The sequence below is a fragment of the Rutilus rutilus genome, assembly GCF_951802725.1.
Source record: "Rutilus rutilus genome assembly, chromosome: 15".
Lineage (NCBI taxonomy): Eukaryota > Metazoa > Chordata > Actinopteri > Cypriniformes > Leuciscidae > Rutilus > Rutilus rutilus.
This window is the reverse complement of record NC_140220.1, coordinates 2,998,263-3,012,853: the sequence shown is the minus strand read 5'-3', so window position 1 is coordinate 3,012,853 and position 14,591 is coordinate 2,998,263. Positions and strand designations below refer to the sequence as shown.

General features: G+C 36.6%; 2 protein-coding genes across 3 annotated transcripts in view; one reads left to right on the top strand and one right to left on the bottom strand.

Annotated features, from left to right (window-relative positions):
- Positions 1-428: 428 nt before the first annotated feature.
- On the top strand, positions 429-11,226 carry aida (axin interactor, dorsalization associated). Its single transcript, XM_084432690.1, has 10 exons — positions 429-724; positions 1,913-1,979; positions 2,464-2,517; positions 2,796-2,850; positions 3,388-3,451; positions 4,229-4,332; positions 7,071-7,193; positions 7,267-7,389; positions 7,705-7,822; positions 9,804-11,226. The coding sequence occupies exons 1-10, from the start codon at positions 618-620 to the stop codon at positions 9,898-9,900; spliced, it is 912 nt and encodes a 303-aa protein (XP_084288816.1). The 5' UTR covers positions 429-617; the 3' UTR covers positions 9,901-11,226.
- Positions 11,227-11,578: 352 nt separating this feature from the next.
- The window catches only part of mia3 (MIA SH3 domain ER export factor 3), a 32,173-nt gene continuing 29,160 nt past the window's right edge, over positions 11,579-14,591 (bottom strand). For both annotated transcript variants that reach the window (XM_084432672.1, XM_084432673.1), the window contains one exon: positions 11,579-13,802. In XM_084432672.1, the coding sequence (XP_084288798.1) occupies positions 13,531-13,802 (272 nt within the window). In that variant the 3' untranslated portion in view covers positions 11,579-13,530. The remainder of the gene's footprint in view (positions 13,803-14,591) is intronic.

Here is a 14,591-nt window from a genome sequence, read left to right as displayed (position 1 = left end):
AAAATCTTTTATGTTAGATGCGATTAATCGCGATTAATCGATTTGACACCACTAATATATTTACACAATATATATAATATATATATGTATATATTTACACAATATATGTAATATATATATATATATATATATATATATATACACTCACTCACACACATACACACTGGTAAAAAGTTTTGCTAGAGAAATTCACATGGATATGGTATTAATCACACATTACTGACTAAGGAAAGTAACATTTATTTATATAACGCAATTACTTTCTTTTTTTTTTACGCAATTGCTTACTAGTTTTACACTACTATCGCAAAATAACTGAGTTCTTATCAATTAGAATGACGAGATCCCTCTCTCACTTGTTCCCTCTCACTCAAGTTGTTTCTAGAAGTCGAAATAGGACTTTTATTTTGAAAACGCCACTAGTGGGCGCGTCTTCCGGTGCAGTCGCAGGTAGTTCGGTTGCACTCGCATCAGGCCTGTGTCGGTGAGTGGCGGTGCCACCGGTACTTCCGGAGCCCAGTGTGTTTCCCGGCGGTGCGCAACAATGCGGCGCTGGAGATAAAACTCCACCAGCGATGTCACAAACCAAAGCCTGCGCGCAACTTTAACCCGAGAAGATGTCAGATGTCAGCAAGACCGTCCAGAAATGGCACGCGAGTTTTAGAAAGGGCACGGACTTTGATTCGTGGGGGCAGCTGGTGGAAGCCATCGATGAATATCAAATGTAAGTTGCGCATTTCTGATTAAAATAATAATAAAAAATGTATTTGGCGAGCTCTGGATCAGAGCAGGATAGCATTTTTCTTCCCTCAAAAAAAAAAAAAAATTCTAACAGAACAAGGCATGACAAGTGATGCATTGGAATCACAGAAAGTTGCATTTTATATATTTGTTCTACTTAATTTTGCATGGTCTTGCATTGTGTGTTGTAGATGTGCATTAGATGTAGTGAGTGAGTGAAGAACTGTTGACAGCCTGTTTGCATTATGTCGCGCGCCACACCCTCCTCGAGCGGGGGGCGGGGCTTCACTCATCTCAATCTGAATTCATGCCATTTAGGTCAATAACACACACACACACACACACACATCAGACAAACAGCTTCAGCTTTTCTGCTCTTCACACTCTTCTCTCGTGTCTTATTTGTGGGTTTTAACGTAGATTATGTGCACTTGTTCATGGAACACAAACACAATTCGGTAACACTTTACAATAAGGTTCATTAGTTCACATTAGTTAATAACATGAACAATAGTTCTTCAGCATTTATTAATCTTAGTTAATATTAATTTCAACATTTACTAATACGTTATTAAAATCAGTGGTTGTATTTGTTAACATTATAATGCACTGTGAACTAACATGAACAAACAATGAACAGCTGTATTTTTTATTAACTAACATTAACAAAGATTAATAAATACTGTATCAAATGTATTGCTAATTGTTAGTTCATGTTAGTAAATACAATAACTAATGTTAACTAATGAACCTTACTTTTACTGAAAATTAGTATATTTTCATCCAGAACATGGATTTTGTCCGTAAACAAAGTTCTTTCCAAATGTTTTAATTCTTCAATTTGACATTATTTGATGCATTTTATTTCTTCATCATGAGCTATAAAACAGAGAAACATGTTGTGAATGGAAATATATTCAGTGTTTATTTTTCCTGCCAGGGTTATATATATATATATATATATATATATATATCCTGTACGATAGATATACATATAAATACATTTAGACCACTTAACTTCGTGATTGCTATCAGGATGTGAACTGAAGAGACTTTCAACCAACATAACAAATGTTTCTGAAACAAATCATCTACCCTGCCTTTAAAATTAAAATGACATTCTGTCATTTACTAACCTATGACTGTGATTTTCTTTCTTTTTCTTTTTCAGACTCGCAAGGCAACTTCAGAAAGAAGTGCAGTCATCAAACTTGCATGAGTTTACAGAGGAACAGAAGGTATGTGTGTTTCCCAGAGCTGACAAGCACTTTATTTTTGTTTAAAAAGTCAGCATGAAACAGAAGTTGCGCTAGTCTTTTCTTCTCTATAGTGACGAATACATGAAACGCATCTGGAACGAGAACAAATGTGGGCGGGGCTTGATTTTGTCTGTGGGGAATTGATTGGATGTTGGTGGTTTGCTATTGGCTGATCTCATGTGAGTGACAGGTTATTGCCCCGCCCTCATCATCAGAGAAGAGAAGAGGGAAGATATTCTGATTCAAGATTACAAGAGTGCACGAATTTAACAAAAATAATGATGTGCACGGATAAATCATTTATTATAAATACTGCAAAATAATCTAAAACGTCCATTTTGGTCCCATAGTGATTGTAATACCTAACATGACAGCAAATGCAATTTAACACTGTTTGAGATCAAACTAATTTTAGATCTGCTTTCTGTTGTTATCTCATAATATAAATTTTTTTTTTCTCCAGAAAACCCTGGGAAAGTTTGCAACATGCCTTGAAATGCGAAGTGCAGCCTTACAGGTCAGTGCTGTTCGGGACTCTACAAGACGACATGAAAGTTAATTAGTGGTTTTGCTAAAGAAATTGCATGAATTATGATGGCTTTTAATGCACAGCCAAACACCACTTACAGTTTCAAACGGAAATGTACAAATCTAGCTGAAGATATTTCTAAAATCACCCCATCTGCCGTGCATTTATTATCTCACATTGTGAATATAATATTTGATGATGATAAAGAAATGATCAGTGCTCTTTGTAATCTTCTCTCCACTAACTCTGCTGCTTGTCTTTGTCAGTGCACTCAATCTCAAGAGGAGTTCAAGTTAGAAGACCTGAAAAAACTGGAACCCAGTATGTACATAAATATGTGATCTGAATGAATTTTACCCTGTAAATTATATTATAAATGATCGAACATGATCAAAACTGCTGATCGCACACAATCTCCTCCAGTCCAAAATTATTTTATTGCATTATGTTTTAAAACTACAGAGCTTTGATCATAAAACTAAGCATTAAATATTATCTTACTAAGACATTATTGGGAGATATAGAGTGAAGATGATTGTTTATATGCATATTGTATAAGTATCTGCCAAACTGTTATAAAGATCTCATTGATTTACATTAAAAGCATCAGAATTTTATCTTTTTAAACATTTAAATTTGCACAAAATTGCGTATTTTTCCTCAGTTTGTGCCTCTGAGTAAATAGTTTTTTTATACAAAACGCATGCAAACTTTTTTTTTTAGATGTTCATTTAAATTATTAAGTAAAGGTACAATAAACTCTTTTTTTACAGGGTTAAAACCCATTTAAAACATCAGTAGTGCTGATATCTTTTTATATAGTTTATATATCACTGCTATTCTTCTGTTTCTCTACAGTTATTAAGAACATTCTGACTTACAACAAAGATTTCCCTTTTGATGTCCAACCAGTGCCTTTGAGGTAATGCTTCAGTGTTCATGGAATGGATGGTTCTGGTCCTGGATGCTGATTGGTCAGTCCAGTGCATTTGTGCCCGCCCCCTTTTTCAGCGGGCGTTGGTTCCGGAAGAATTTCTTCCATTAATTTCTCCCATAGGGACTCCAAAAAAAGCCTTCTTTAAAGCGTTATAAGCTGACGAGGAGAATCATAACATTACAAACTTTGATTTGAAGCTAAAAAGTATTTTAGCAAGAACTTAACAACTTTAGTGAGGGAAAGAACTACAATCCCATGAAGCTTTGCAAACAGCATAATAGATTTAAAAATGTTAGGGAAATATAAAACTACTCATTTAGAAATGTTGATTACGCTGTGCTTCATGGGAGTGGGCGGAGCTAAAGAGCTCTTTTGACTCTTGATTGGTGGAATTTTCTCTACTGCATCATGGGAAATGTAGTTTTTCACCACAAATTCAGCTGTTAAACATGATTATTTTAAAACTAAGTTGAAATGATGTTGACTGACGGCTTCAGCAGAAGCAAACACCACTGATTAACAACCTCGTAGCTCACAGTAGGTCTGTCTTTAAAGGTTTATAAGTTATTGTTAAAAATCTATTTCCTTATGGAGAAAATGAATGGAGTTTTTACTTTCGAAACTCGACTGTTGCTCTCTATAATGATTATCTGCACAATATTACGCCTCGGAAGATATTTACAATATTTACTATACTAATATTCTTTTTTACAGATGTTTTTGCCGATACAGTGATTGATTCTCAGTTCTGTGTGTGTTTAGGAAGATTCTTGCACCAGGCGAAGAGGAAAACCTTGATTTTGAGGAGGAGCTGGACGCTGGTACTGGAGCAGGTTCAACACCATCATTCCCCTCAAGGGTGCCAGGTGATTCACTGCATAGTGCATGACGTTCAGCTGGACTTATTTGTTAAAGGGGTCATATGATGCCATTTTTGTACAAGCTAATATGATTCTTTAGGGTCTAAATTAAAAGTTTGTAATATACTTTAATTAAAAATTCTCATTAGTATTGTAAGAAAACACTCATTTTACCTGGTCAAAAACAGCTCTGTTTTCAGCACGCCGTTTAAGTGCATGTGTCTTTAAATGATAATGAGCTTTGCTCACCCCGCCCCTCTGTTCTGTGCATACACCGTAACACAATAACCATAACGCGTTGTTCATTATAAACGTGGGATTATGAATTATATTGAGAACGTCGTACATAGAAAACATGCCGTAATGTGCCCTGAGTGTAAACAGCCGCATTCATCGTGAAGCGTGCAGCAAGCGATTTGCAAAGATTAATATAAATATTAATATAAAGGTTAATAAAACGTTACACTCACTTCTTCTTCTGGAGGTGCAGCACTAATAGTTGGTACCGATCCTTTTTTTTCAGGAGCAGCTTCTTAGCAAAACCAGCTTTATAACGTTATAACGTGACCCTCGTTTGTAAAGCAGTCTGGTGTGTGAAATGATTCGCGCAAACATGAAAGCATTGACGTTGATCGTGGGGAATATTCCCTTCGAAAACAAACTCAGCCACTGCGTCTTCAGCGGTTCGGATTTAGGAACATCAACATGATGCTGTGTTCCTTATTACACCCAAGAACAGAACACCACAATCGCTTAGACGCCATTCTGCTCATAGACTGTGCTCCAGCGTATCAACAATGACCGCGCGGACTATGATTGACAGCTCGCTCACGAGCGAGGGCGGGTCTGTGTTGAAACGCTGCTGTCAATCAACAATCGTAGGAGGGTCGTCGATTTTGTGAACGGCCTGATTTGAGATGGGGGAAAACATATAAGGAGATTAAAAAACAAACACTGGATGGTTTTTTATCATTTTATGATGGTTGTGTACAGGCACTGCCAACACACATTTCAGTACAATCAACTTGTAAAAGTGCATGTACCATTATATGACCCCTTTAAGCACTTTAGAGCTGCACGATTAATCGTTAAAAGATCGCGATCTTGTTTCAAACACTCACGCGATCTCATTCCTAAATGACAGCGATTCAGCTCTGTGTCTATTAAAGCTTTGACCGAACATTCAGATCTGTGTTCTGATCCAGAGAGAGCAGTTGTCATCTGTAGATATGAAACAGCTTCACAAACAGACTTTTCAACTTCACAGTACCATTATTTCTGTGTTATAGTAATTCATATTATCAGAGAAGTACTGGGATAAAAGTTTATAGAGTAAATCACCTTTTGAAAGTAACATGGTGCGTCAACGATTGTATTTACTACATCGTTACACCAGTAGGTGGAGACTAGTGACTGTTAAAATGAATCATTCATTCAAGAGATTCGTTCAAAAACGCTGATTCATCCAGTAATGAAATGAGAAGTATTTATGAGTCGTTGAATCATTCACTCAAACCGATTAAAAACAACAGAACCTTTAGTAAATGAAATGTTGTTTTGTTTAGTTGTCTATTTAAAATCACAATCGTGATCCGTTTTAAACAAAAAAATGGTGATTTCCAGAATCATGCATTTCTGATGCGTCATTGTTATGCTATGGACATGAATGATAAGCCTTAAATATGATTTTCTGCCTCAAAAAAAACAAGCTCACATTTCACATTCAGTGTTATTTTAGTATCTAACTGTAACTGATGTACTATTATAGTTTGTTAATATTTTCTTTAATTTTTTTTTTTTTTTTTTTTTGTGTGGTTATTTATTTATATATATATATATATATATATATATATATATATATATATATATATATATATATATATATATAATATATATATTTTAAGTATGTCTATATACTTTTTATTAGGTTTTAGTCATTTTCATATTTCAGTGTAAACTAAACAAAAATGAGATGCTGCCTTGCCTGAAATAAAATAAGTTTTAATATTATATTATATTAAATAATAAAATATTTAAACAGTGTTAAAAAGTTTTATTTTAGTGAATGTTTATTTAATTTCAAATACGAAAATTTTTTATGGCTTCAGTTTCAGTTAAAGATAATAATCCTGGCTCTGTTACTGCAATATTAAATGTAATAGGAGTAAACAGTAGATGAGCTTAACGATTTTTATATTTATGGCCTACTTAACCTTTAAAGTCCCCCTGTAGTCAATAACTGTATCCCTTAAAACTCATCTTTGATCACCTATGACATGTAAACGTTTTTTCCTTGAATTCCTTAAAATATCTTGAATGTAACTCGACACCCCTGCCTCATTTATTATACACGGTTCTATGAATTCACCCCGCCTCCACTCACTCACTCACTCAGCTCAGAGATCCACTGGTTGACGATCACACGTTGATCTGATTGGTTACAAGGTAGTTTGTGACGTCAGAAACACCAGCGATTTCAAAGCGTGTTTTTGAGACTGTCTTTGGTTCACTGCAGTTTTAAGGAGGAAATACTCAGCAATGCTGTCGACTTATGAATTTACACATGCTTTGATTTAAAGCATATTAAAAACACCACATAGACATATAAACAACATTAAAAACTTAAGACTTTAAACGGTGCCAATTGATCCATTTAGTTTAATAAAGCAAACAAATTCTCATCCGTGCATTTATTTATTTATTTTTTCATCGTGGTTTTAATAAAAGTTTGACGTCTTTGACAGGTACTCTGTTGCCACGGTTACCCTCGGAGCCGGGCATGACTTTGCTCACGCTGACGATAGAGAAGATCGGTCTGAAAGACGCAGGACAGTGTATCGACCCGTACATCACAGTCAGTGTTAAAGGTAGAGCTCAGCAGCGTTTCTGAACCTCAGACTTACTGTCCTGACGTATTCTCACATGTTCTCTCTTCTCCAGATCTGAACGGTATAGACTTGAATCCAGTTCAGGAGACTCCAGTGGCCACGCGGAAAGAGGACACGTATATTCATTTTAGAGTGGAAGTGGAAATCCAGAAACATCTAGAAAAACTACCGAAAGGTCTCACTTTGCTCTTAAGCGTAACTGAAAAAGTTTTGGATGTCACATTAAGATGCTGTATGATACATAATACACTGGTACCAGTTTACAATAAACTAAACTTACATTAACAATGTGCAATTATCAATAATGTTAATGTTAGTTAATACAAATACGACCGTTCATTGTCAATTCATGTTAACTCGGGTCCAGATACAACTTTTGATTTTAATAATGCATTAAGTATTTTATTGTTAGTTCATGGCTAATTATGTAGTTAACAAATGAAACCTTATTGTATGCACTGGGTCATTATCGCGTGTGTCTCTTCTGTAGGTACAGCTATTTTCTTTGAATTCAAACACTACAAACCCAAGAAAAGATTCACCAGCACTAAGTGTTTCGCCTTCATGGAAATGGATGAAATCAAACCGGGTCCCATTGTTATAGAACTGTGAGTACGAGATGAGTTATTCCAGACTGTTGCATCTACACTGTACCTACATTTGACTAACAAACAAATAGTTAAAGGGATAGTTCACCCTAAAATTAAATTATGTACTTTCCCTGGTGTTGTTCTAATACCGTATACCCTTTAAAAAAAAAAAATTATGGACCACAAAAGCAGAATTTAAACGCTCACGCTCGTCCATATAATGGCAGTGAATAGCGACCGGCATCAAGCTTTTAAAGCAACACTAAGGAACATTTTTTACCTTAAAATAATGTTTCCAAAATCGTATCAGTGGTTCATCAAGTCGTAACAGGGTGAACGGCACTTCTGGATTCGCTTTGCAGCCCTATATCTGCTATAACCGCACTACGCAAGTTTGTCGTCAAGCGTTACAATAGTCATTATTTAGTTTTTCTTCGATTCTGATGTCGCAATACATCATACTTTCATGAAATCATGCAACATACTCTACCTTGTCTGTGGACATCGTTCATTCCAAAGCCGGTGCTGGATAAACAGTGAGCGTGCGTGCGACAGTAGCTGCGGGCGGCGAAACTATTTACGACAGCGGTAATGGACAATACCGCTTCCAACCTGCAGGGGGACCGAAGAGGAAAAGTTCCTTAGTGTTGCTTTAAAGGGGTGGTGTAATGCCCTTGTAAAGATGTAAAATAAGTTTTTGATGTCCCCAGAGTGTGTATGTGAAGTTTTAGCTCAAAATACCCCACAGATATTTTTATACAGCATGTTAAAGTTGTCACTTTTTGAGGGTGAGCAAAAACGCACCGTTTTGTGTCTGTCCCTTTAAATGCAAATGAGCTGCTCCTCCCGGCACAGGGGGCGGAGCTACAAGAGCTTGTGTCCTTTTACCTCACATGCACTGAAAATCTCAATGTTTATGTTCAAAATGGAGTCAGACAATGATGGAGAGACTCAAGAAGAAGTGACAACATGTAGAAGCAACAGGACATTTCTGAATGGTTAGTTGATGAATTTATGTAGCTGATGTGTAGTTATCTTCTAGTCACTGATTAGCATATTCTGTCATGATAATCTATAAACCGTGTTCTGGGGGCGGGGTTTATGTAAATCCTAGGGTTTGTGATGTCACTAACCCGGGAGGATTGTGGTGTAGTCTCTACCAGCCGTTTGTTGTAGTCCTTAAAAAGCGATTTCTTTAAAAGCAAATATCTCCCTTTGCTTTGAACTTTGAGCGTCGTAACTTTGCAGATGTTGTTTACGCTCAAACAGCAACATTACACACTAACTAAAGTTAGAAAAGTCAAATCATAATCAACCACCCCTTTAAAATGATAAAAGAATCAGAATGATCCCTTGTGACACGTGTTGTATTTTCCAGGTGTTCTGGAGGTATACGATAGGATTTGGTGAAAAACAAGATGAAATTTAATGAATTATTAAATGAAAATCCTGAGCTTGGCCGTTGGTCTTCTGTCTTTCATGAGACTCAGTTCAGTCCGACTGACACGCAAACTGTGAGAAATTGAGATGAACAAAAACACGACATGATTCTTCTCTGAGGTGAATATATCTGTTGTGTTCGTCGTAACAAGAAGTTATTGCGTTTCAAATGTTATTCTGACTGTCATCAGACAAATCTCATGAACAGCACAGAAGACCAACGGCCAAGCTCAGGATTTTTGTGATAATACGACACATTTTGGTTTGTTTTTCACCAAACCATATCATATACCTCCACAACACTTTAAATATATGAAACGCGTCACATGGGATCATTCTGTGATACTTTTTTGTCATTTTTAAAAGCCTAATGCCAGTCGCTATTCACTGCCATTGTACGGATGAGTGCGAGCGGGACTTTTCTTTTTCTTTCTTTTTCTTAATCCATAAAAGACAGAAGGGCATACGGCATCAGAACAACACCAGGGTGAGTAAATTATGAATTGATTTCATTTTAGGGTGAACTATCCCTTTAATATGCAATGCAATCTGGTTTTAGGTACAAGAAACCAACTGACTTCAAGAGGAAAAAGCTCAACCTCCTGACGAAGAAACCACTTTACCTGCACCTTAACCAGACTTTGCACAAAGACTGAATAAAGATCATACAGCCAAACACATAAAGGACAGGAGAGGGAGACATTCGGTGTGTCGCCTCTCACATTCTTTGCAATATCGGACTCTTTTCTTCATATCTTCAGTCTGGGACACAGTCTGATGTCTCCACCGCTCTTCATCTGAGGAGACGAGCATTTCAAAAACTGAACGGTGTACAAAGAAATGCTCTGTAGGATGATTTATTATGATGAAAACGGATATAACTTGGTGTTTACGCAACATTTCCCATTGGGTTTTTACATTTTTATTTCATTAAAGAAACTGCTCCCCCTCATGTTCCAAACCTGTATGCTGTTATTATTTTGAGATTAGATTTTTCACATCTATTTTCAATTCAGTGACTGTTAATAGTCTGTAAAGCTTCAAAAACATAAAAATAGCCCATTGACTAATGCATTCGGTTCGGTAATAAAATGCAAGATTAAGTTGCTGTTTAGTTCTTAAAACATGAAATCTGAACATTTTCAATTACTTGATGTGTTTGTTGTGTACATGCTCATTCTGTGGAGGGAAAAATCAGCATAGAAGTTTGGAACTATTTGAGGGTGAGTAAATAAAGACTGAATATTACATTTTGGGTGAGCTGTAAATGTTTAACAGACAGGCTTGTTGAGTCTTTATTGCATCATATACACAAAAAACCCTTAAGAAACAACACTGACAAACTCAAATATATAAATATGTTGGTTTTTGAGACTGGTTATGCAGTATAACGTTACCCGTTGGATATAACTTCTCGCTAATATTAATTTAGCATTACAGAGCATTAATACTTGTTTGAAATGTGGCCTTTGGCTTATTAATATCATGGAAGGTCTATTATAATAATGTATATTTAAGAAGTTTATTTGAGAATTAATCAAAGCCAGTAAACATGGAATTTGACCGTAAGAAGGGAGAAACTGTGGAGCTAATGAAGTATTAGCATGTCGGTTTTGTAATTAGCACCACACTTTGCTCTTTGTGGTTAGTTTGCGGTTTTAATTTGTAATTTACGTCCGGCTTAGTTTCTTAAACAGTTTTAACCAAGTTTAACTACAACTAAATGATTTCTGAGGAAGATTGACTTGGAGACAGGATCTTTCCAGATTATTATTTTTTTATTATTGAGGAAATAAATAACTGATGCTTTTTCCATCAGGCTGTTTAATTATGTTGTATTAAATGTCAATGTTGGAGTCTCGGAATCATCAAAACCAACTAAATTGTTCAAAAGTATTGCATTTCTGTGAAGACTGTTTGATGGACGATGCATATCTTTTTTTAAACCGTCTCATTTCTAATAAATGACAATGCTGCTTGAATCAAGGATATCATGAATGAGGACATGCTGGCATGATTTACTAAATGCAAATTACCTGAATTTATGGAAAATGCATAGTCCAGAGTGAAATCCCATTCCCATGCCGAGTTCCCGCCAGTTTGCTATAGAAAGATGCTGAGATTCACACTTAAATACAAATTTATTGCATTAGATGATAAAATGTTATCTCCGACCTTAATGTATTCGAATCAGCTGGTGATTTGTTTATTTTTAGTGGATATATTTCACAAAGGTGTAAAGAATCACATTATAACCATCAATGTGATCCACACAAACACACCTAGAAAAAAAAAATCACACAATAATGCATTTGCATTCCCTCCACATCTATCGTTTTAGCATTTCAAACCATGCAAACTTCTATTTGTCAATCATTTAAATTCGTGCATGCTCCTTAAAATAGATAACCAATAAAGTTTAATATTTTGTATCTAAATCAATGACATTCAGATATTTGTAGGTGTATCTTGAGTGTCTAAAATGACTGATTAATAACTGCGAATGTCCTGGATTATGTAGTCCATATCAGCTAGACGGCTGTTGAAAAATGCTGAGATGCATGACACAGAAATGCTGGATTTCACCAGTAAACATTCATCAAAACTACAGGAAAAAGCAGCTTTATTCAAATCATTCATTCCCACGAAATCAATGCCACTTATTTTTAAAACCGTTTCTTCCCTAAGATTTCAACACTCTCAGATGCATCCTCTCAACACACTTACTAAAATAATTTACTCTAATATCAACAAAACATTATATGCCACAAAAAAACAAAAAACAAAAAAAAAGCTATATGGATTCAAGAGCATTGCATCAAACACCCAGAGAACATCATTCACGGGCCGCGGTCATGAAACATGGCAGAAGGATTTTCTGTGCACTTCTGGTGAATTAAACAACATGAGAGTAAATGATTCATAAAAACAACTATGTAAATTATTGCAATTCAGTGAATCGTTTGCTCGTAAAATCATTCCTGCGTGAAAATGTTTTTACATCGTTCATAAAATAATTTTTATGCAAATAGACATTGAATTCAATGCAGCAATTTACACAAGAACAATTCAAATCTTTTGTTGCTCATGTTTCATTATTAAAACGCATCGCCCGTGAGATGATTGAGTCTCTACACAAACATTACAGTCCAACACTAATTGATACATTTGGCTGTATGAAAACTCAGATGCACAACAGAGAAGTTCATCAGCTTCCATTGAGCTTATTAGGGACGTCTGATTTATGAGAATATTTTATTTGTATACGCAGCTGAAAGAAATGTATAAATACTTTGTCAATATGACATCATATGTGCCTTTCCGTTAGGAAAAGAAATCATAAGAGAGCAGACGCACGACAAAATCAAAGTTAAAATAAACAGGTGAGCTCGCGGATCATGAGTAAAAGCGACCGGACAGGAATACGGGAAAATAATGTGCATTCAAAAAAAAGGCATAAAAGTTCAGAGTCCTCTCACATTAAAGGCATGAGGAAATGGCTTCATGACAGGTTCGTCTCACGTGCCTAAATATTTTGTTTGATATCCCAAAATGCATCAGCAACTGGGCGAGTGGTAGATATTATAATTTTTAAACCACATGACAACCACCGGAAAAGGAAAATTAAACGTATATTAAATCAAAACTATTTCCATAGGAAAGGTTTGCTAATGTATATAAAATCAAAACCCTCATAATTTCTGTCACAAATGTGTTATTGAAACAAAATTAAGCACAAAATCAAACTTGAGTTAATCTTCCCGCCCAGACCAGGTGTGGCATTTTGATGCTTAAATATCGAAAAGAATCAGGACCGAACAAAGTCAAGCTGACAAAACGGCTTGTTCTCTCAAGTAGCGTTGGCGAAAGAACCGACTTCGGTACCGAGTCGATACTGACATTTTAAAAATGTGCCGCTTTGAGCGCTGAGCGGAATCATAAACACCTCTGATTGGCCGTTGTGTTCATGAGCTCATCAAATATGTCTGTGATTGTGATTGGCTACAATGACATCGCTTCAAAAAATATACATATTGACATATGTAAATATACATATGACGCTCTTACACCGATACACACACGCGAGCGTTTGAAAGCAAGCGTCTATCAGCGGATCGGTCCGGCTTGTGCTTTCATAACACTTCGTTGTGCTCTCAAATGCTCCCGTGCACTGATCATTGTAGCCAATCACAGACATATCCGATGAGATCGTGATCACAGCAGCCAATCAGAGGTGTTCATGATTCTGCTTGGTACCGAAGTTGGTACTTTTGACAGCACTACTTTCAAAGCTCAGCCATTGTGGATCCGCCGGCGTTATGATGGGAGCCGTCCGTCGGCGGGACGTTGGCTGGTGTGGCGTTCCCGTCACCGTCTCTGGAGCTTTGAGGAATCAGCGGAGCGGGTCCCGGGAAACCGCGTCCGGCGTATGGAGGAGGAATCATTGATCCGGGAGGGAAGGGACGAGGGGGAAGTCCTCGAGGTCCGAAAAATTCGGGCGGGACGTCGCGCGGTCCGAGCGGATGTGGAGGCAGGGGTCCCAACGGTGGGCCTCGTGCTGAAGAAACAAAATGCAATGGAAAGTTTCAGTTAATGATGCAATGAAAATAAATATTTGTCTAAAAAAATAAATAAATAGTATAGCAGCATTTTTAACAGGGATGAAAACTTGGGGTGTGAGGGATAGAATAGTGCGTTTAAAGGGGTGGTATAATGCCCTTTTTACAAGATGTAAAATAAGTCTCTGATGTCCCCAGAGTGTGTATGTGAAGTTTTAGCTCGAAATACCCCACAGATATTTTTATATAGCATGTTAAAGTTGTCACTTTTTGAGGGTGAGCAAAAACACACCGTTTTGTGTCTGTCCCTTTAAATGCAAATGAGCTGCTGCTGCCACAGGGGGCGGAGCTTCAAGAGCTCATGTGTTAGCAGCTCAGATTACCTCACACTAAAATGACAGAAACTGTTGTGTCTTTTATGTTTAAACGGAGTCAGACAAAGATGCAGAGACTCAAGAAGAAGTGACAACACGTAAATGCAACAGGACGTCTCTATTTTCTCTATATTCTCTACACTAAATTCTAGGGTTGGTGATGTCACTAACCCGGGAGGAATGTGGTGTAGTCTCTACCAGCCGTTTGTTGTAGTCCTTAAAAAGCGATTTCTTTAAAGCAAATATCTCCCTTTGCTTTGAACTTTGAGCGCTGTAACTTTGCAGATGTTGTTTATGCTCAAACAGCAACATTACACACTAACTAAAGTTAGAAAAGTCAAATCATAATCAACCACCCCTTTAAAGGACGGTACTGTTTAACAACATAACGATTGTTCTTTCTGAAGAAAAAAA

Excerpts from the sequence above, each read along its gene's own strand:
- aida (XM_084432690.1), top strand. The coding sequence starts at position 618 with ATGTCAGATGTCAGCAAGACCGTCCAGAAATGGCACGCGAGTTTTAGA. Across the intron at positions 725-1,912 it reads GCCATCGATGAATATCAAAT|ACTCGCAAGGCAACTTCAGA; the intron begins GTAAGTTGCGCA and ends TTTCTTTTTCAG. Across the intron at positions 2,518-2,795 it reads TGCGAAGTGCAGCCTTACAG|TGCACTCAATCTCAAGAGGA; the intron begins GTCAGTGCTGTT and ends TGTCTTTGTCAG.